This window comes from Lates calcarifer, linkage group LG13 (genome assembly GCF_001640805.2).
Source record: "Lates calcarifer isolate ASB-BC8 linkage group LG13, TLL_Latcal_v3, whole genome shotgun sequence".
Classification (NCBI taxonomy): domain Eukaryota; kingdom Metazoa; phylum Chordata; class Actinopteri; family Centropomidae; genus Lates; species Lates calcarifer.
This window is the reverse complement of record NC_066845.1, coordinates 4,588,936-4,610,963: the sequence shown is the minus strand read 5'-3', so window position 1 is coordinate 4,610,963 and position 22,028 is coordinate 4,588,936. Positions and strand designations below refer to the sequence as shown.

The following is a 22,028-nucleotide window of genomic DNA, read 5'->3' as shown; positions in this document are numbered from 1 at the left end:
GATGAAGTTTCAGAGGGTGAGCACGTCCCGGTGACCATGCAGCGCCTTGGCCCAGTGAGGGCTGAAACAGGAGGAGTCGTTAACGGGTGTCGGTGTAGTGTGTTTGAGGTTTGTCAGGGTCGGTCACATGAAACGACAGCGACCGGAGCTTCAGGACGGACCCAACATCATGTGATTCAGATCACCCCTTCTGAGGTGACAAGGGCTAGAGGAGGAGGAGGAGGAGGGAGTGAACATCACCTGTAAGCAAACTGGGACACCAGTTTAAAAAGGAGCATTAGCGTGTTATCTAAAGGGAAACAGACAGCGTTAGACCAAAGAAATATCCTCTGGAGAGCAAGAAAATAAAAGTTTTAACAGGACAATATTTACTTTTTCTGCAACTTTTTTATTGTGCGCTTTAATTTTTTTCTTTTTTGGGTGAAGCCTCCTCCTTTTATTTCTTTCCATTTATGGACATTCAACTGTTGTTTTTCCTGTGAGACCCCCGTATTTTCCTGTTTTTGACACTGTCTGGTGCTGGTGGTCCAGGTGTGGTCAAGGTTTAGAGGATGAATGCATGCAGAGCAGAGTGTGAAAAGGAGATCACCAAGCTGCTGCGCTGCTTCTTTGGCTTCATCACTGGGACGCTAGTTCAAGGTATTTTCTCTTTTATTCTGCCGCTGGTTGTTAAACAGCTGTAATTGATGGAAACTGTGGTTTTTTTTTGTTTGTTTTTCTCCCCAGAAAAGCATTGAGGTGGGGGTGCATTTACTGTTAGCAGATGTATGTATACAGTTTCAAGAAAATCTGTGTGTATATGTTATCAATACTCTTATCCGCACCATAGTGTTCATTCACTGAAACTGATCCTGAAAAGTACATTTACTTAAGTACTGTATTAAGTTCAGTTCTGAGGTGCTTTATACTACTTTATACTTCTACTCCACTACATTTTAGATGGAAATATTGTACTTTTTACTCCAATACATTTATTCTATACCTTTTAGTTACTAGTTACTTTGCAGTTTCAGATTGATAATACAAAATATCACCAACAAATAACTTGTCCCAACAAAACTTTATTTATTCCTGGGGCGAAATTCATTATTAACTACTTTGCTATCTGTCAGCTGCAGCTTTCAAATTTGTACATTTAAAAACATAAGATACAAAAAAGTAGCGTGTATTTGGGGTCCCTTGTCATGTTTTAAATGTCTATGTGTATGAAACATTTCCCCTTTAAACCTCTCAGGTGTTATCATTTAATTAACATTTTCATGCCCAAAGAGGTCAGATTATACAACATTTAACAAAAAGCAAAGATTCAGAAAAATCGTTAATAAATCAACACAAATTTGTGTAGCAGAAAGTTGATTTTTTTTTTCTTTCCCTCACATTGGCTGTGCCCTACCAATATAACTACCAATATATAAACTAGTTAAAACCAACTACACCTCAAGCAGCTACAGTAGCAAACTGATGCATTAATATCAGTAATGTAATATAAAATGATTTATCAGTCACAGGGGCCAAGTACTTTTACTTTTGATACTAGTTTTTGTTGGTCTATCTTTAGCTGTGCAGCAACCATCATAAAAACATTTTAACTTACAGTAGGTACCTGAAGGAAGCAGTGTGCCTTGCCTTTTTTTTAATGGACTTTTTTTCTTTCTGTTTGGTCTTGAATCAAAGGAAACTTCTGAGCGTTGTTGAGCTAAACTTTTATTGTCCAATCAGTGGCACCTTTTCCAAGTCAGGATTTTTATTTTTATTGCTGCTCAGTTCATCTTTTTACCAGTGTGTCCTTCTTGAGTTAGTCTGTACGTCCTTCCTTTCATCATTGATTAGATGTAAGCCTATCCTCTGTCCTCCTCCTGTGTCCTCTCATCCAACCAACACATCGCTTCATCAAGCTACCACCGGCTGAATCAGCACGGTATCCCTTCTCTCATCATCCCCACTGTTTCCTCTTTATCCATTCTCGTTCCTCTCTTCACTTTCTTTTTTTAAAATGCTGATTATCAGTCCCCTTCTGTCTGACAGCTCCTGCTGTTTCCCTTGTCCCAGATTCTCCAAAAGTTTGTGCAGACGGGTGCGGACGCCGAGGGGTGCGGTGTTTACTCGTCCTCTTTAGAGAGCCGACAGGAGACAGGACTTGATGATGAATGTTCTCTGCAGAGGCAAAATCTTATCTTTTTTACCTCCTGCTTTGTTTAGCCTCGCTGTGCACCTCTCTTGACAGTTCCCAGTTTGAATCTCCACTATAAAGTCCTGCTCAGGTAGGGGGCTCAGGTCTCCACTGATCCATTAGCTAAACCTGATTCTGCCTCAAGCAGGGAAGAGGGAAGGGAGAGGGAGAAACAGAGACATGTGGGTGTTGGATAAAGAGAAATGAGAGGTATGAAAAACCAAACAGGGCAGAGGGAGAGAAGGAAAAAATAGCTTTGATTAAGAAGCCCCTGTTTTAATTACACAGCTAAGGCTGGCTTTGAACCTGCCTGGCTGAGGTGGTTTTATGAAAAGATTATCTCACATGGAAGTGAGAGTGGGTCTGGTTTTAACTGGAACATGCCAGAGATAGCAGGAGTGCAAAAAGCCTGAAAGAGTTGCCTTGCCTTTTTTCCTCCCTGTGATGACCAATGTTTTGTTTCTATAGGAAGCTTTGGTGGAGAGGCCATGCAGCTAAGAAAGGAAAGTTTACATTTTCAGTCCCAGGAGCAGGTTTTTTAAGGAAGATGTGAGCATTAAAGAGACACAAGGTGAAATCAGCAGCAGTGTGTTTAGTCCTGGAGGCTCACTGTTTGATCAGCTGGCTCTGTTCATGCAAAATACGACCACTCACCATGCAGACATTCACCTGTGTGGATTAATACACAATGTGAATGTAGAGAAAATAACAAGTCAGGCTTCAGTGCTGAAATCTTATATTTCTTTGTGGCTTGTTTTTCTCCATGTATTGGAGATTGTTCCTAATCAATCATTTCTCTGTGAAACACAGAAAATGATGATGTGACAAACTGCAGAGCCTCCACCTACTGGTTTGCAGCTGAGTAAGCTCATATACGATCTTGGAATAGTCAGAAACATTTGATCCATTCTCTCAAGTTTCATTTCCTTCTCTTTCCCACTCTTGATTGTGTTAGTGAATGGATGTTGCTGCTCCTCTGCTCTGCTATGCTGCTTAGTGTCCAGCACCCTCTCGTGGACAGAGGGGGTATTACAGGGCTGCTGAGGAGCAAGAATGTTGTCTACTGTTGGTCTGCAAACAATGATTTTCTGTATCATCGCTTAATGTGTTGATCATTCAGTCTCTAAAATGTCAGCAAAGCGTGAGAGAAGCCCATCACAAGTTCCCTGAGACCAAAGCGATGTCTTGTTTTGTCCAACCAACAGTCAAGATCCCAAAAATATTCAGTTTAACATCACAAAAGAGTAAGAAAATAAGAAAATATTCTCTCTATCACCAGAGAGAATGTACATGTTACTTTTGCCTCAGTAAAATTGTAAAGGTATAACTATTTTCTGACATTTTTAGACAAAACAAATGAGTGAATGTATCAGGAAAGATTAACATGTAATTTCCCCGAGGGAGTCATCCCAAAGGGATCAATAAAGTCCGTCTAAGTCTAGACAGACTATCAATTACTTTTCTTGATAATAAAAGTAATTGTTAGTTGCAGTCTTTGTAAGGTACTCTAAAACTTGAAACAGCCAGTTAGCACAACTGTCTCTGTTTCCTGTTGCTTGTAAATTGATACATAATAGAAATAGTCAGCCTCAACAAACTACAGCCTGTTGGTGATGACCTTACACTGCTGGCTACAATCACTTAACCACTGTGAGATCTCACCTCAGGGTCTGAGCTGAGCTGTTTCCAAATTAAAAGTGTAATGAATCAGTATTATCACAGCTATGAAATCTCATCACATTTGTGGGTATTATTATTATGTTTTTGACAATTTATTTTTGATCTATAATATGTATGTTCATTCAAAGCAAGTTTTCTTTTGGGATAACATGAAGTTTAAATAATAACCATGCACATTTTACAGTTTTCTAGTCTCCTTAACGTGTCCAGTCCAGGAATACATTATTAATTTACATCATTACGATTTACTGTAAATGCCAGTTGTGGATTGTTGAAGAACATCCACCACATCCACCTATATGAGGTAATTACAAACAGGATATGAGGGACATTAAGTCAGGTTCCATTATCCTCCATTTTGCCATAAACTGCAGCAGTGTGTCCACATGAATAGTAAACACAGCAGAAAAAAACAATCAAAGGCAAAAGTCAATTAATGCAGTCAACTTACGGAAAGCAAGGACTGGCTGCTGAGGTTTCTGAGGAATACTCACTCATTTCCTTTGTTGAAAAAAAAAGTCAGTGAACTCGTGGAATAAACCACAAATATACAGAAATTATACAATACAGGAAACAGCATGAGATGTTGTAAGAAAATGATGAACTGGATGATGTTTATTGTTACAGTTTGGTTTATGCAAACATAACAACTAAAATCTCCTCTATTCAAGAATTTCATATTTAAGAAATCACTAAAACATCTAGAGAAGTACACTTTTAATTTTCTTCTCCACTCTCGTATCTGTCCATTTAAAATACAGCTAGTGTTGAACTATTCTTTTAATGACTGACATAAAATTCATAAATAGGAAAGTTTTTGATTGTGATGTTTCAATGCCTTAAACACTATTTGGCAATGAAATGTCATCCAGTTCACCATCTTCTTATTGTTTGTTATGAACATGGCATAAGATCTTATTTTGTTTTCATATGAAATGACTGTATATTTCTGGTTCTTCCCAATGGTATATCCACTTTTAATGGCCTGATTGAGGGCAGTGTAGTTTTATTTATATAAAAATACTTTGTTGGTAGTGTGAGTATCTTGGTTCACTTCCAGACAGAAATAAAGCAGATTGTCCATAATTCTAACTTTCAGGCTAATGCAGATCTGACTCTAACAGCTAAAAGCATTCTTGCCTTCATTATACTTTCACAGTGGGTTTTGTTGTTGTTGTTGTTGTTGTTGTTGTTGTTGTTGTTGTTGTTATTTTTATTGTTTGGCATTTTCCTCTACTGGCAGCTAAGTGGTTCCAGCTTTTTCTGTTGTTTCCAGCTGTCAGACGTTTTATTTGTCAGTAACAAACCACAGTCAAATGAATCTTTGGTCACAGGCTCCCATGAAGGCCGTTATACGGATTCAAAAATATTTTGCCTCGCTGGGAATGACCTGTGATTGTCTGCAGCGTAATAATGGAGGCTTGCTTGGGTTTCTAGAAGCACACAGAAGTAGGAATATATGTACAGTAAGAGAGAGTGTATATGAGAGATACAGAGTATAGAAGTTACAGTCATGTTTGTATGTGGAGAACGATCAGACGAGAGGAAGGGAGTGAGACAGACAGAAAAAAAAGAAATGTGGGGGTGTGTGATGTGTGTGATGTGAAAGGTCAGAGGCTCTGCAGTGCTGTTTGATCCCTGCCTCTTTTTTATCTCTCTCACTGTGACGTGGTGTCACAAAACTCAAACAGATTTTCAAATGTGACCTCTGACAAACACACACACACACACACACACACACACTCACACACACATGCTCTCTTTTACCTGACGCTTTTTCCAAAGTGTTGGGCAGTTGCTTTTGTCCATACATGAGCTTCAGACTTTAAAGCTTTGCCCATTTACCTTCTTTCAGACTGAGTTGAGATTTTTAGTGCTGGGAATCAAACTTAGCAGCTCAGCAATTTAAAGCATTCTGTTAGCATTGATCTCCACGACTGAGCTTTCACATTTAGTCTTTTAAAGTTTGGATCTTGTCTTGCTAGACCTCTTTGGATTTCCAGCAGTATCCAAAGTATCTGAGAGCAGCTTGTTAGCAGTGTTAGCCTTGTCGTTGTGGTAGTTGATCTGCATTATGGGAGCTGTGATGGCCGCGCTCTCTGTGGAGGCCCGGAGGCGCCTCTCTCGGCCCAGCTGCCTCTCTCACTGTGGCCACAGTGCAGCCAGGTACCATCGCTCAGGTAAGCTGCTCTTATGGTTTCACCTCTACCTCAAGTAGCTGCTGTCCTGTTTTCTACTCATTCACTCCATCACTCTCTCTGTTTATCACTCATTCCTTTACTCGTGCTTCCTCTAATGATTATTGACTGGGCTGCTGAATTAGTTTTTAATGTGTGAAGAATTAATTACACTAAAAATCACTTTGAGTATTGTACACGTAATCTTGGATTCCATATCACAGTTCATACACATCTTGGAAAGATATTTGTGGAATTTGGTGATAAATGTGCTGTTACCTGTCAGTGCTACATATCATAAAAATTCCCTTAAACAAGCCATTCACTTCTATGACATCTTTTCCTCTGTAGCTGAAATATAAGTTTTCAATCTTAGTAATGACTGGAATAACTTCTCTGTTAAAATTAAACACGTCATTATTTCTTCTATTCCGAAGTTTTTGTTTTTGTTTTTTTTTTTACCAGGAAATACAAGCTGTCGAATGTAACTAAGCTGTCACGTTACTGTAGTGCAGTTTTGAGGCAGTTGTACCTAGTTGAGTATGTCACTTTTATGCAACTTCATACATTGTAGTTTTTACTTCCACTTCGTTTATTTGGCAGCTGAACTTTACGTACAAAACAAATATCTTATTTTAGATTAAACTACACAAAGGTAAAATTAGCTCCAGCTACTTTTACAGTACTCAAAGCACCTTCATTACTGGACAGCAAGTTTTTAAATATGAAAATGTCGTGCTGTCATGAGTTGGCTACAGGTTAAATCCCTTATGAGTTAGTTTTGTTAGTTAGCAATAAAGTCTCTTTTCCATCCTGATACCTGTTTTCCACCAACATGGAACAGGTTCTGTTTTTATTTTGAACCTTTTGGAGCATTTGAACCAAAAATAAATTGGTTCAAAACCTGAAAAGCTGTTTCTTTGCTGAAACAACAACAAAAAGGAAACCCAGCAGGTTTTCCCTGACCTGAAGTGTGACGACATCAGTGTCATTTTCTACAGGTTGGAAAGAAAGGAATCCTCTTGCGTGTAATTGCCCTCTTCGTCTTCTTATCATTAATAGTCTGTGCTTTTTCAATAAAAACAAGTATCTGTAATAACAGAACAAAAGCTCACAGGCAGTCAATGTGATCCATCATCTTGCTGCTACTGTTTACCTCCATTGCGCATTGTGCAACACCATCTGTTGATGATGCATCCTTAAAGTTTCCAAGAATCCTGAACAGAACCGATTTAAGAACCAGAGATAATTTGGTGGAAAAGAGGCCTGACTGTGGTGAAGACGGAGGCGATCTTTGCTGACTCTTGGCTGCGAGGAAACAGTCTGGGTCCTCTCTCCCTATTTACTGACTGTTGTGTCAGCAGGCAGCGCCAAGCCTACCTTTTAAAAACCTGTTAGTGTCCTAATGGCCTGCCCAGAGGAACCAACACGCACACACACATACACATTACAGACCACACAAACTCAATACACCAGCATCGATATGCAAGAGAACAAACTCAGATGCACATAAATAGACCCAAATACTCACACACATTTCTCCCTAAAACATCAGTATGCACAACATCAGTATGTGTGTTTAAGTGTGAGAATGCCTGTTACCTGATCCACTCTCTTCCACAAAGTGGTAACTGAAATGTAAATTCACCTTCAGTGTGATTCATCCTCTGTAAAGACTCAGTCAGTTGTGAAGGAATAATAACGATAGCAGACTGAAAATTCATTTGTGATTTCATGATTGATGGCTGACGCAGGTTTTTCTAGTAAATTACATGCAGAGGAGAAAAAGTGGGGAAGCTCCACTACCGCCACCACCTCACCACAAAGATATTGATCTCTCTCACTCTGGCCTCCCATCTGTGTCTCCTATCTCCAACTAAGTCAATGCATTAACACACACACACGCACACACACCTCTATTCCCCAGTTTTACCTTGATGCATTAGCAAGTGCAGAGTCATCAGTTATCCTCTCATGACCTGCTAAACACACCACTACTTTTTATACACACTCATGCTCACACACTCTAATGATAATTTTCCGTGTCGTCTGTGGCAAACTGTTGCACATATTCCAGGAATCGTGAGGATTAGAGAAATTAATATAATAGTTTTACATTTCTAATATTCAGGGATCTTCTTCCTTAGTTCACAGAGAAAAGATGAAAGCAGAGGGGCTGAGGAGAAGCTGAAGTGTGAGGAGGTGGTGTGCTGCTGATATTTGATCTCTGTGTGCTGGTGTGTGTATGTGTGCACACTCACACACTGCACATACTTGGGTAATTTGACTTCACCCCTCGTCTGCAAACTGTGGAAGCTAAGTGACGATATGTAGACAGAGGCAGGGCCAGAGGGGTTGGCATCACTACAGTTGCCCCCCGCACCAGAGTCAGAAGATGATAGGTAGTTGACTTATTAGAATCACAGATGGAGTACACGGAGTACAGGACCAGGTCCAGGGCTCCTAGACCAGCACCTCTGTGTGAGGCAACTGTAAACATTTGTTGTTGGAAAGTAAATCAACTGACTCTACAAAGAGGAGCAAAATTAGATCCCAGCCGAGATCTAACTGACTAAAATGAAACACAAAACCGCCACACAGAGATGCAAATTAAAAATGCAAGTCATAAAACTACTGAGAGGAGGTACAAAACAAACACAAAAATATGCAAAACAACTACAATGAGATGTCAAACATCCACAAAAAGACACAAAACTGTCTTTCACTTTGGGTGTCTTGCTCCTGCAGGGTTGGGGGGGCTTTTACATATCTGTGTCCAGGGACCCATTGTCTCATGTCTCATGCCAGTAATCAGGGCTTTAGATGTGTTGTAACCTATTTTTACTCTAAACCCACCTCTGGATGTAGAAGGAGAAAACAAAGAGGTGAAGAGGAGGACGTGGTGTTGAAAGAGGGGACAGTCTGAAGAGGAAAGAGAAAGCTGAGCAGAGGGGGAGAGAAAGTCTGTGGTTGGCCAAAGTTATGGACTGACAGAGGAGATGGAGGGAGGAGGAGGAGGAGGAGGAGGAGGAGGAGGAGGTTGCAAGCTCCGGGGCTCAAAGGCAAATCAGATAGACAGACGAAGAAAAAGGAGGAGTGCAGCAGAGTAAGGAGAGACCATGAGAAGAAGAAGAAGGGCAAGATGGGTGGAAGGTTTGAGGTGAACAAGGGCACTTTGGTTTTAAACCTCAGCTGGAGCAAAGCGCTGACCGGGTGAGTCGAGGGAGGAAAAAGTTGCAACCAGGCACAGCAACAGATAAATTCAGAAAACTGCAGAGAGTGCAGGGAGTGATGGCAAAGTATGTGCGGAGGAGGTAGACGCCGGGGGAGGAGGTTTCGTTCCCCACAGCTCCTCTCAGTTTCTCAGGATTTCCCTCCCTGGACGCTACTGCTGCTGCTGCTCTAAGTGCCTTCTCTCCAGGGCCATACTCTTCCATATCTGGACTCCTGGATTTGGACAAACAGTGAAGTGGACTGAATCAGGCAGGACAACAACGCTGAGGATTACCAACTGTTGTAAGACAAAAACAGTAGGAAAAAGCAGAAAAAGGGGGTTACTTGGCTGATTCATAAAGTCCCATAAGTAAATGCCTGATGAATTTCTGTTGATTATTTGGACAGTACAGCCTTGTTCTGACAAGTTGTCACTTTGCATGAAATTCTGCTTCTTCTGTTACTGACAGGTTTGTTTTAGAAGATTATCTCCTCCTGACTCTTGTTTATCATGAATATTATTGCAGATGCTGCTCAGACCAGATAGTTGGATTGTCCTCAGCTTGCAGATAGAGTGTTCACAGTATGTTTTTGTTCCAGAGCTGAGGTTTCAGAGATTGCTCTTGTGGTTGGTGTATATAATGGGGTAATTTATTTATAATCGCTAATGTTGTTTTGCCATTTTATGGCATGGAAGATGAGAAGACTTGAGTATTTCATGTTCTGTTCTCCAACGTTCTTTGTTTCAATAAGTCGGTTGCATTCGCTCAGACTTTCTCCCACCTAATGGGAGCGAGATTATGAAAATGGACACAGAGGCTGTGCCAAATCCTTTGCTTTTCCCAAGCTGCATTTTCATCTAAAACCAAGATGTGACTGGTGAGTGTAAACTATGGCATGAGGACTGATAATAGCTGTTTGGATTAAGAGGATGAGCAGTAACTTGTGTCTTTGCCAGTCTCAGCTCCCGAGAGTGCGCACAGGGGGAAAGTCTGGAAAGTGACTCTAAACGTCTCCTTTAATGCACTGTAATAAATGGCTCATGACACAACCCCCATTTTCCCTCACGGGTCCAGAGAGGGAGGTTTTCCATATATGTCGGCTTCCACATATTTTCCACTTCAGCATCAGTGTTGACATTAGAACAGCCTTCATCCAGTTCTCTGGCCTGGTTCTCATGCTGTGTGTCCTGGGCCTGGAAACAAACCCATGCAGTCACCCACCAACCAGACTGATTCCCGTCACATCTCGGTTCATCTCTGTTGAAAACACTTGTTGTTGACTGGCCCGGCCCAGTGTGACTCGGGCCGGCCAGGGCTTCCTTTCGTCTCCCCCAGGGCTTGGCCCTGAGTGGGCCCCACCACCACCCCGGCGTTCTGCAGTCATGGGGATCCAGGGCATGGAGCTGTTTGCCATCGGAGTGGTCATCATCCTTTTCATGGCAGTTCTCAAACAGTTTGGCATTCTGGAGCCCATGTCCTCGTTTGAAGGTAAGGGCCCATCTTAGGCCCCTCTACAGGTACCTGCAGCTTGGCTCTACTGTTACTCATGATGACTCACTACTGCAGTGGCTACTTTAACCCCCCTTGAAGCACTATATAAACTTTAAAAATGATTTATAACACACTATAATTTAGCTGTAGGCAGATAGAAGCACATTTATAAAAGACTGTACAAAGACTGTACATGAATCATCACAATTTCTTCTATGAAGACATATTTTATATTTATTACAACTGTGTCTTTTCTGCAATTAGACATAGTCGAACAAACGAATAATAAACATCTGCATCTGCTCACAGCCAAATTATGGTGTGTTATAAATCATTTATTAAATGTTTATATACTACTTTTAAATGCTAAATAGACCAGGATCAGGGGTGGGGAGGTTAAAGTAAACTGTTACAAGGTTTATCTATTAAACTTTAGTATTGTACGTTTGTATAGAAGGGCAGAGGCTCTTCTTAGCTCATGAAAAATTTTGTTTTGGACTTTTAAAGCCACACAGTGGCAAACCCAAATGCTTACCCCTACCAGTGGGAGAGACCTCCCTCCTAGTAAACACAGGTGACAACGGTTTATGTAACCATTCTCCAACACGTGTGATTACTTGTTCCCAAACAGGAGCACCGAAAGATTACTCCAGCACCAAATGATGGAAAGTACCCGTTTCATTTTTACACCTTTTATAGAAGAATTATCATCCATGAGTCACATTTTTTAGGTTTAGCTGGTATATAGTAACACCTGAGTATAATTTTATTATGTGTAAATTTGCCTACTGTATCTCTGACCATAGAGTACATATGTATATGTTAATTAAAATGTCATGCATTGTTATAGATGACTACTCCAGCAGATACATTAGTAATAATAATAATCTAATGAATCTGCCACTCTGGCAGGAACCATTCTGCCATACTGCAATATATATAATTTACTTTTACATAAGTAATAGTTTTTATATTGTAGTATTGATAATTTTACCTGTGATCAAGTCAGAATCTTCCACATTGCCTCCTGTAATGAAGTAAGTCAAGTTAATTTAGTTATATTACCCAGTCTAGATCAGACGTCACAAAGTGCTTTGCAATAAAAGACAAAAGCAAGTCATAAAATACAGACATAGTATGAGAGCAATAAAACAGAGATGGAGTGTCCTATTTTTCATGTTTTAATGGCTAATTGAACATCTGGCCTGGGGACAACAGCAGTTTTTTGGCTTACAGTGGCTCAGTGATGCAGATGTTGACCAGTGAGACCGGGTGGTACCAGAGGGTAGGAACAGGGTCATTCAGGTCGTGGGACTTGTTGTGATAAATGTAAAAATGTAAAAATAAATGAATAAGATAAATAAATTATTTTGGGAAAAGTGGTTTATGAAGCTGACCATGCCCCCAGTTTGGTTCCGGTCAGGGATGACAAATGCAGGTCATCTCTTATTGTCCTGTCCACTCTCCACTGTGTAATCAAGTAAAAATGCCTAAATAGAATAGATATTAAATACATAAAATTACTTTAGATTTTTTTATATTTCCAAATACAATATTAATTCTGGACTGTCAGCAAATCTTATGTACGGCATCAGAGTGGAAAAAGGTTAATGGGATGTTTTATTTTGCCGACTAAAGGATATACTGAAACATTGATGGGCCAATAGACCATGTACATTTGGGACTGTAAAAGAGACATCAGATACTGCTCTTTGAATGATGCAGTTCCCTTTGATTAGAGTTTTGGGCTGAAGGCCAGCCAGTCAGAGTGGCCTGCAGTCAGTTTGCCAAGACAATTACAGCAGGAAGGCTCCAGTCGGCACATTAGTGCTTCTCATATGGCTCGACATCATAAGTAATAAATTCAACAAAAACACCAGTAATGTCCTTTCATAATTTATCACTCCTCTCAATCTCTCCAATCTTCAGTCCGCCCCCCCACCCCCATCCTCCTCCTCCTCCTCCTCCTCCTCCCACTGTGGCAGGGCCTACACCCTGGTTTAGCATTACTTCACATCAATTATACATGCAGTATCGAACAGGCTTTCTCTGAGGCCACCTAAATATGGAGCCTGGAGTACTCCTCCAGGACCCTGAAGGACACTGGCCATCGCTCAGTAGCCTCCGAATTTCTCCTCATGTGTCTTCATCCTTGTTCTTGCCACTTCATTACTTCTTCACCGTCTCCCAGTGGGACTAATTTACCAAATGCAGTGTCATTAGCTCACCTGCTCCAGCTTCTTCTTCTTATCTTTAACATGTTTAACTGTTTGGCAGCAGATACTGTGAGTCGAAGGCGTCCCGTGCCTTTCTTTACATGTTCACCTCTCTACATGTAGGGAAACATCTGGAAAAGTCCAGATGTTGTGCTCTTTGTTGTTGTTATATATATATATATATATATAAAACTATTCATTCCCAGTATTTTGGGCTTGTTACCAAAAAAACCCTAGTTGTGGCATCAGATACAAGTTGTTAGTAGTTCAAACAAAGATATATTTCCCTGATTTTTTCCCTCAAGGCCAAAATGATTCACAAAAGAACAAAGATTGGAGAAAAGTCCAAATAAGGGAAAAGCAAAACTGTGCATCTTTACTTTGTTTTGTTTTCCTTTTCCTCTCCCATTAATCATCTCGTGACCACTCACACTTTATTTTGTGACCTTTTGGAGGCACCTGACCCCTAGGTTTGGAACCATTAACTTTATAAACAAGCTAAAACTAGCTCCCCCTCCACAGCCTAGAAAAATACTTGTCAAGTTTAATAATGAGTCATATATAATAATAGTTCCAGTAGGCTTTTTTCTACAAACCTAATACTTTTACTTTTGATTCTTTAAATATATTTTAAGCTAACTCTGCTGTATTTGAGCGATAATTTGAGGATTATGAATGAAGCTCAAAGATCTGAATGCATCTTTCACCATTTATAGCAGCCCTGCTATAAATACCAGCTGTGTGATGATCACAGTTGTTATTGAGACTCTCACTTTCCTGCTGATTCAGGTCTGGAGACATTTATGAGTCATTTTGTGGCATTTCTTATCTGTTAAAGGTGCAGCTTAAGATAATTCTTTTCTTTTTGCAGATGCACTTTGTCATTTTTCATCTAGATTTTGAGGTTATTCTCCAGTACAGTAGTGTGAGTGATTCATTTGTACTCCGAGGACACTGAGGTCATGTCCTTAGTAATATTTCTGGGAATTTTGGAGAGTAATATGACATCAATTAATCATTTGGTCATCATTTGATCAAAGTTTCCCAGAGCCCAATATGGATTATTCAGTCTGCTGTTTTTGTCTGAACAGCAGAGCTGAGGGATGTTCATTTTATTACAATGTGAAACAAGAAAATCAGGAAGTTTTCATATTAAAGAAGCTGAAACCATAAAATGTTTGACATTTTTGCTGAAAAATGACTTAAACATTTAATCTATTAATTGTTTTATTAAATGTTTTAATTAATCTATTAATTAAAATGTTGCCAGTTCATTTTCTGTTGATTGACTAATTAGTCAAGCAATGGTTTCTGATATTTGCACCTAATCTCCTTCAGGACTGTCTACTCTCTACTGTTACATTGTGTGTGTGTGTGTGTGTGTGTGTGTGTGTGTGTGTGTGTGTGTGTGTGTGTGTGTGTGTGTATGTGTGTGTTTTACTGACCTCTTGTGGTTTAATTTTGCACCTTCTACTCAGACTGTGCCTTTCAGCCCAGTGATTAGTTTCTCTTTTAACACTCAGAAATCATTACTCAAGCATGTAGAGTGTCTTTTACATATTAAAACACATCTTTAAGATTATGATACTGTGTACTCAGATATTTTATGTTATCAGCAATACATTAGATGTCTTTTATCAATCAGCAGGCACATAAGCTCTGGTATCTTATTGTTGCATTATTTATATCATCAGCACTCAAGGAATGATCATGCGATGTTGCGCTACGAAAAAATGCACACCTTCACACTCCTTTGTGTGAATGCACACTTAACATATGTTTGTCCACATATGTGTGTGTGCATGTTTAAAGTCCAGCTACATGATCTCATCTAGAAAGAAACTAGTAGCCTTTGGGTTGTTGTTTCAGTCTGGTCCTCACTGCTCTGATGTCGATTTTGGTCTCAGTCCAGCTCCTATTTTGGGATGACATCAATGCCAGAGGTAGCCTTGTCTTTAGAGATGTATGAGCCCTATTCTGAGGCTCTCTGATACCAATATCTGGTATATTTACTCCACATTTGACTCTCACGCAGGTTATTTTAGTGAGTAACATCAATATACTGTACAGAGAGATGGGAGGGAAATGAGTTGTTTCATTTGTTCATCAGTTATTGGCTTTTATATCATTTCACAGATTATTTATAATCATGTGTTTAAGGGCAAAGTTTCCATTTAGTCATTCAGACGGACAGAAACAACCATTCATGTATTTTCTGAACCTGTAAAAACAAAGTTACAGCACTTTAAAAATCTCTCAACAATGTTTAATGACCCAAGATCTGCAACCTGAAAACTGTACTTTTACCAGATTCTTGTTAATTAAAAGTTGTATTAACTGTCAGTACAAGGCACAGACACAGAGTACACAAAATAGACCATTATTCTTTCCATAGGGTAACAGAAAATGCCATAAAATTGATTCAAGGAGTAAATTCAAGTGCAATTTGGTACTTTATTTGAGAATTTTCATTTTGTGCTACCTTATACTTTTACTCCATCACATTTGTTTGATAACTATCTATCTATGTTTCTGTTTGAGATTTGGTAAATAATTTATATTTATTTATCCATTGTGCAAAGGATCTTGACTGTGAATAGAGAGAGAAGGAAGATGAAGATGAAGTTACCTGTTCACATTGTAAAACTAAAAAACAACACCTGTGCCTGCACACCATCTCTGTTCCTGTTGTTTCATTAGTCTCCACTACAGAGAAGCAGCAGCCTCTCCTCCAAAATAAGACAATGAAATGAATTTTGAACAAGTGTCACAGGGCCCGAGGGAGCATTTGCTCACTGTTTCCCGTTATTACACAAGTATGAGTGTGTGACAAGGCTCCGCCAAGTTAATGTGGTATTAAATCTGTGTTACAGACCTCAGGAGAGGCAGGGGGAACAATTAGAAAGTAGATCATGGAGCTGACTGGGAAAATGGGATTCAGGACACCTGTTGACCTTTGCCACCACCCTCTCTGGTTCCTTAAAGGCAAATGATGTTCTGTGTGTCACATTTAGCAAAGAGAATTAAAATCTTTGTCAGTCCTGTCCATTTAAAGCTGCAGCATTCAGTGCCGTGATGCGTTTACTGTCTTTTATGTAGCTGCTTTGGTGAAAATAGGAGGGATGTAGCTCCTCTCTGGTTCCTCAGGAGCTCGCAGGTTAATGATCAGAAAATAAGATGTGAGATGGAGGGAGGATAGAGAGGAGTTTAGTCACTCAGGCAGCGCTCAGTGGATAAATGTTGGATGTCATTTGGGTCTTTGGTGAGAGTTTTGTCATCCATCAACACTGGAGGAATCCCAAACCAACTGCCTTTGCCAAAATAAAAAATAAAAAACCTACATGTGTGATGTGAGAGAATCTGAGCTTGCTCTTCATTTGATTGGATTTTCCATGGATTAACAGGGTGGTCCAGATTTTTGGACAGGATTTTTTCTCTCTCTCCCTCTCTCTCTTTGGAGGTATTTTTACAGCAATAATCTGATCCACTTGGCCTTAATAAAAGACCATCAGACCCTGCTCTTAGTCGTGGAAAATATCCTGAAAGATCCATTAGACCAGGAGAGAGCACAGGGGGGGAAAGGCAGTCAATTAAAAAGGGAGAAGGGGCGGGCTAACAGGGTAACAGAAATTGCAGGAAAAAACTGTGACAGTAAAGAAGAAGATGAGAGATGAGTGAGTGACGCTGTCTCGGAGACAGGAAGAGAAGGGACTAACGGAGAGGATTGAAAGGAAGGTGTGTAGAAAGTCCAATTATGTAGTGGAGGATAAACAGAAAGAAGGGACCGTGGAAGAAAAGACAGAAGAAGAGGGGAAGATGAGTGTGAGGTGGGAGACGGAGGGACTCCAGACTGTTGGCATCGTCTGCCTGGTGATCATGTTCCTCAAGCTGATGCACCTGCTGGGTCTGATCGACATCACTGAGACCGGTGAGGCAACCTGGGAGAGGGGTAATGAGGCAGACGAGGAGGTGGAGGAGGTGTAGAGGGAGGATGGCATGGAGCGAGGAGGCTGGCGAAATATTTTTACCTTTAAACCAGTTTAATAACCAGTATAATAATAGATATTTGTGAATGTTGTTTGAGTAGAGGAGTAGAAGTTATGAATCGTGAGATGCTAATGAGGATGAGAGAAGTACAAGGGGTAAAACTCATGTGACTTTAAAGAATAGCGCTGGTGATAATTAACAATTTGTGATTTGGGGGAAACTATTTTCAGCTGGGCATGAATACACATCAGGTGCTCTTCTATCCATTAAATTTGGGTTTAATTACATTTAACGATGGTCACTGGCTGATGTGAAACAGCCATATTTGTGTAAAATCAAGTCTGACATTGGCACCCAACTGATAAAACATAAACAATGTTTTTTTTTTTTTTAATCAGGATCACTTTACTTACTTATTGCGGAGGTCATAGTAGAGAGTCATAGAGTGTCTAAATCAGTTTTCACTGTCATTTATTTGTCTCAGTGTGCACATATTTATTTCTAGTGTTTATCTGCTGGTATAATAATCATATAATCTAATATGACCAGTTCCAGCCATTTGTCTTGAAATGTGATGGTCAGACGAGTTAAAGGGGTTAGCTGTGAATTCTGAAAAGGCACTGTTTATCATCTTTAAAATGATTGTACAAACTACCATTATATTCAGTTGAAATCAGACGTGTTTCCAAATGCACCCACTGAAACTATGGTTCATTAGCTGCCCTCTACTAACAAACCATGGCATTAGATAGCTTTGTGGCTAACTAATTTAGCTACAGTTATACTTCTAGCATGTGTTTGAAGTCAGCACTGTACTGAAGAGGGAGGAAATCATACATTAATGTTCATTTATCAGTGCACAGTGTCTTTCTGTTTCACAAATAAAAATCAAATCAAGTTTGTCAACATGGCATTGGTGATCAAAATATCTTTAGCAGCCATCGTTGGCTTTCCATTACTTTAATTTCATCTGGATTATCAGCTGTTATAAATGCCAATACTGATTTATCTGCAATTAGCTTCAACTGGCAGATGTATCGGTCAGGCTCTATCGCATATACTGGAGCTTTCAGAAAAATCAGGCTTTCTCTGTCCATGTATTGTGAAGAAGTAGTGTCCAATATGAACTTATACTCAGAGGAAAATCCAGCTATGTTAAAAAAAAAAAAAAAAAACTGAGTAATCTCAGTGAGAGACTTTCAGTAGAATATGTAGACAAAGAATTTTAACTCAGTGTCCATGGTCTCCTGCAGGCAGTTTGCTCCCTCACACCAAGCAAACTTCATCCTATTTATGTGTTTGAAAGCCCCCATTAATTTAAAAAGTCTTTTTGTCATACTACTGTTTCCAAGGTTAAGAAATAGCTATCATGCTAAAGGGCAAAGTTGTGTTTGATCACCACCAGTTAATTTGATTTTACTCGTTTTGACATTTGATTTTACACATGGTTCTCAGTGGGAGAATTCATCTCGTGAGGAAGGTCAGAGGTCGTCTCCTCTTGTCTCCCTCTCACTTTGAGCAGGACTGAACTGCCTTATTGTTTTAAATGAACCCTGAAGGAACAATCCGGTATTCCATAAGAGCGGATCAGCTCCCACCTTCAGTTCCCTCTTTGTTGGTTTTGGTTTATGTTTCACAGCTATATTGTATTTCACTGCTCTGCTGGATGTTTGATCAGAATAACTTGAGTCTTTACTGGAGTCTTTCAGTGCTCATCATATAATCCTCTCAGTGTCCAATCTGACTTGACTTGTTATCTTTTGTTTTGTTTTGTTTTGTTTTTTCTTCCTCTTACTATCGCTCTCCCACTGTTCTCCATTTACTCTCTTTCACTCCATCTTGGTGTCAACACCCCTCCTCCTCCTCTTCTGTTCTCTCTGTCTAAAGATGGTGAGTATGGTTACAGTAGAAACCCAAAGCTATATTTCAAGAAAACTTCCCTCCTTTTTTTTTTTTTTTTTGAATGTTTTCTTTTTCCTCAGTCATGCAGTGCTTTCTCTTAGTGTGTGTGAACTGGTAACCAATTATGCCGCGACACTTAATTGTGAATTTGTGATTTGCTCTGTGAGTAAAAAAGTGTCTTTGATTGAATTTCTCAAATTCAGATTTTCTGCAGTGGCCTTTTTTTTTAGAACAAAACAAAACTTCTTCGGTCACATTTCCGCCGTAAAGAAAGTACCTCCTCTTCTTTTTTTTCCTACTCCCCCGTTTGCCTGCCTTTTGCTCCTCTGCAGTTTTTAAAATCTCTCTATGAAACTCGCACGTTTTTCCCCACCTCCTCTATAACAAAATGCCTCCCTGTTGAATGTGTGATCCCACCCCTCCCTGAATGTTGACCTGCATCCACACACTCAATGTCTGCCCCATCCTCCCTCTTTTTCTCTTCATCTTTCTCTACATCACTTCTCTCTCTCTTTCTCTCTTTCTGTCTATCCACCCCTTCCTCTCTCTCTTTCTCTTTCTCCCACAGACAGCAGCGACAGTGATTTGGAGCTGTCGACGGTGCGTCACCAGCCGGAGGGGCTGGACCAGCTGCAGGCTCAGACCAAGTTCACCAGGAAGGAGCTTCAGTCTCTCTATCGAGGCTTCAAGAACGTATGTCGTCCGGCTACCGGCTGCTGTGACCATCTTAATTGCTTTACCACCATTATTGTGCTTTATATAGACTTGAATTATTCTAATATACATCTCATTTTTTTTCTTCCCCTTCCCTTGAGCAGGAGTGTCCCAGTGGGCTGGTTGATGAGGAGACATTCAAGTCCATCTATTCTCAGTTCTTTCCCCAAGGAGGTTAGATGTTAAAACAATCTGTCCTCTACTGTTCTCTCCTTGTATGACAATTATTAGGGGATGGGTCGGCTCGAAAAATGATTATGTATTATGTATTAGATTATGTATTTTTTTCATGACAGCAGTGGAAGAAGTAAATAGATTCTGTACTTTAGTGAAAGTGATAGTACATCAGTGTAAAACACTCTGTTACAAGTAAAAGTCTCACAAATGTCAATCAAGTTTGTCAAATCTATTGACCACTTTCTTGAAATATATATATATATATTGTTGTGAAAGATGATTGATGAGTGTAGGACAGGGAAAGTGAATAGTTTTTTTGTTGTTTTTCATCATATCACTTCACTTTTTATTTTACATCAGTTTTTATAGCCGTATTTCTCAATTCACCTGGCCTGAGTTTTTAGCATTCAATTTTTGTTACTTCCACCCTAGTCACGCGGTAAAGTTACATGCATTATGTAGACACAATGCATGTTTAGTACAACCTGTAGTAGTGCTTGGATTAAGTGAAAATATTATGGTGCTGAGGCCTCCTGTGTCTCAATAAGTGACAGTAGTGAAAAAAGACAGAAGCTGAAGCAAGAAGTACCTTTTTTGTTATCTACCATAATACTGACTGTTGCCAGTTTCACTCCTTAATATGCAGCAGGCTATGTAAAAATAACAGTTCTACTAACATATCAAGCAGGAAGTCAGGGTTTAGTTTAGAATTAGAGTCGAAGGTGTTTATTCTATGGGTCGAAAGCAAATATTAATAACACTGGGGAGTCAAACATATGGTCCAACCCTCCTTCCCAAAGCACAGTTCAATAAATCCATGACATTGACTCCTTTTCTCTGCAGATGCAACCACCTATGCTCACTTCCTGTTCAACGCATTTGACATCGACAGAAACGGCTCAATCCGCTTCGAGGACTTTGTCATCGGCCTGTCTGTGTTGCTCAGAGGCTCGGTCACTGAGAAGCTCAACTGGGCCTTTAACCTCTACGACATTAATAAGGATGGCTACATCACCAAAGAGGTATGTGCGACAATTTGCATTAATGAGTGACTTTCAGTGATTGAAGGAGTATTCAGAAGTATTAGTACCACAGAACAACACAGACAAACTAACCGATCCACGCAGCGGTACTCCACTAACTTCCATGTTCTGTGTAAAGTAAAATAAAATAACTGTTGAGTCTGGTGGTAATATAGAGTTTTGTTTGTGGCTTAGACAAAAAGGATCTTACTCATTAATAAAATGTGGCAAAAACAGGAACTTTATTGGATGTACTTCTATAAAATAAGAAAAAACAAGGCCAAAAATACTAGAGTCACCCTTTTTCAGCTCAAATAAAAGTAATTTAATCTCTTAGTGATTCACATATAGTATATCTTAGCTTTGTACATTTAAAATCAGTAGTTAAATTGTTTCTCTTTGCTTCTGTCCTCCTCTCTTCAGGAAATGTTGGCGATAATGAAGTCAATCTACGACATGATGGGAAGATACACCTACCCCTGTGTGCGAGATGAAGCACCCTCTGAACATGTGGACAAATTCTTCCAGGTTAATAACACACAAGTGTACAGTGCTATAAGTGCAAGAAGAAACATTACCAAGTATCTAAAAACTGCTCTCACTAATGTGTCTTTTCTCTCTGTTTTGTTTCTTCCTTCTCTTTCCCTCAGAAAATGGACAAAAATCGAGATGGTGTAGTGACCATTGAAGAGTTCATTGAAACCTGTCAGAAGGTGACTCACACTCTTACACCCACTCCCACACACAAACAGATTGGTACAGTGCTATGAAAAACAAAATTACAGTTACTCATCAACACAAATAGTGCACCGTAGGTCATAGACCCTGGTACAACAGCAGTGACAACAAAGTGTCACTGGTTAATGAGGCACTGACTAAGATCATCCACATTCATGTTTCTCATCTCATTCTTGAATCATATCCAGACCCTTCTTCTTCTTACGTTCTATTTCCCACCACCTTTCATTCACATAATTAACTCTTATACAGACTCCAAAAAGACAAAACAAATAGAAGGTACAGCTCACAGTGTTGGTCATAGATTATTTAACGTAACTGCAAATTTGTAGAGTTGAAAGGCAACACCTAACTTGATCCTATGTCATACTGGGACCTCATTTAAAATTACTCAGTGGTTAGGCTTTATTTTACAGGTTACTTCCTAAAAATCTCCCTAAAAGTTTCCATTAAAGAACATGTGATTTGGAAGCAATTACAGGGCAAAAAGAAACAAAGTTCAGAGACTGTTCAGTTTCTTCTGTTGAGTTTATTATTGA

General features: G+C 39.7%; 1 protein-coding gene across 4 annotated transcripts in view; it reads left to right on the top strand.

The window, feature by feature from the left end:
• The window catches only part of kcnip3b (Kv channel interacting protein 3b, calsenilin), a 41,764-nt gene that overhangs the window by 17,825 nt on the left and 1,911 nt on the right, over nucleotides 1–22,028 (top strand). For 2 of the 4 annotated variants that reach the window (XM_018674057.1, XM_051075246.1), the window contains exons 3-7: nucleotides 19,407–19,531; nucleotides 19,657–19,726; nucleotides 20,573–20,751; nucleotides 21,175–21,279; nucleotides 21,402–21,464. In XM_018674057.1, coding sequence (XP_018529573.1) covers nucleotides 19,407–19,531; nucleotides 19,657–19,726; nucleotides 20,573–20,751; nucleotides 21,175–21,279; nucleotides 21,402–21,464 — 542 coding nt within the window. Of the gene's footprint in view, nucleotides 1–9,046; nucleotides 10,731–15,604; nucleotides 16,878–19,406; nucleotides 19,532–19,656; nucleotides 19,727–20,572; nucleotides 20,752–21,174; nucleotides 21,280–21,401; nucleotides 21,465–22,028 lie in introns of those variants that run through there. The other 2 variants (XM_018674074.2, XM_051075247.1) reach the window with 2 other exon arrangements.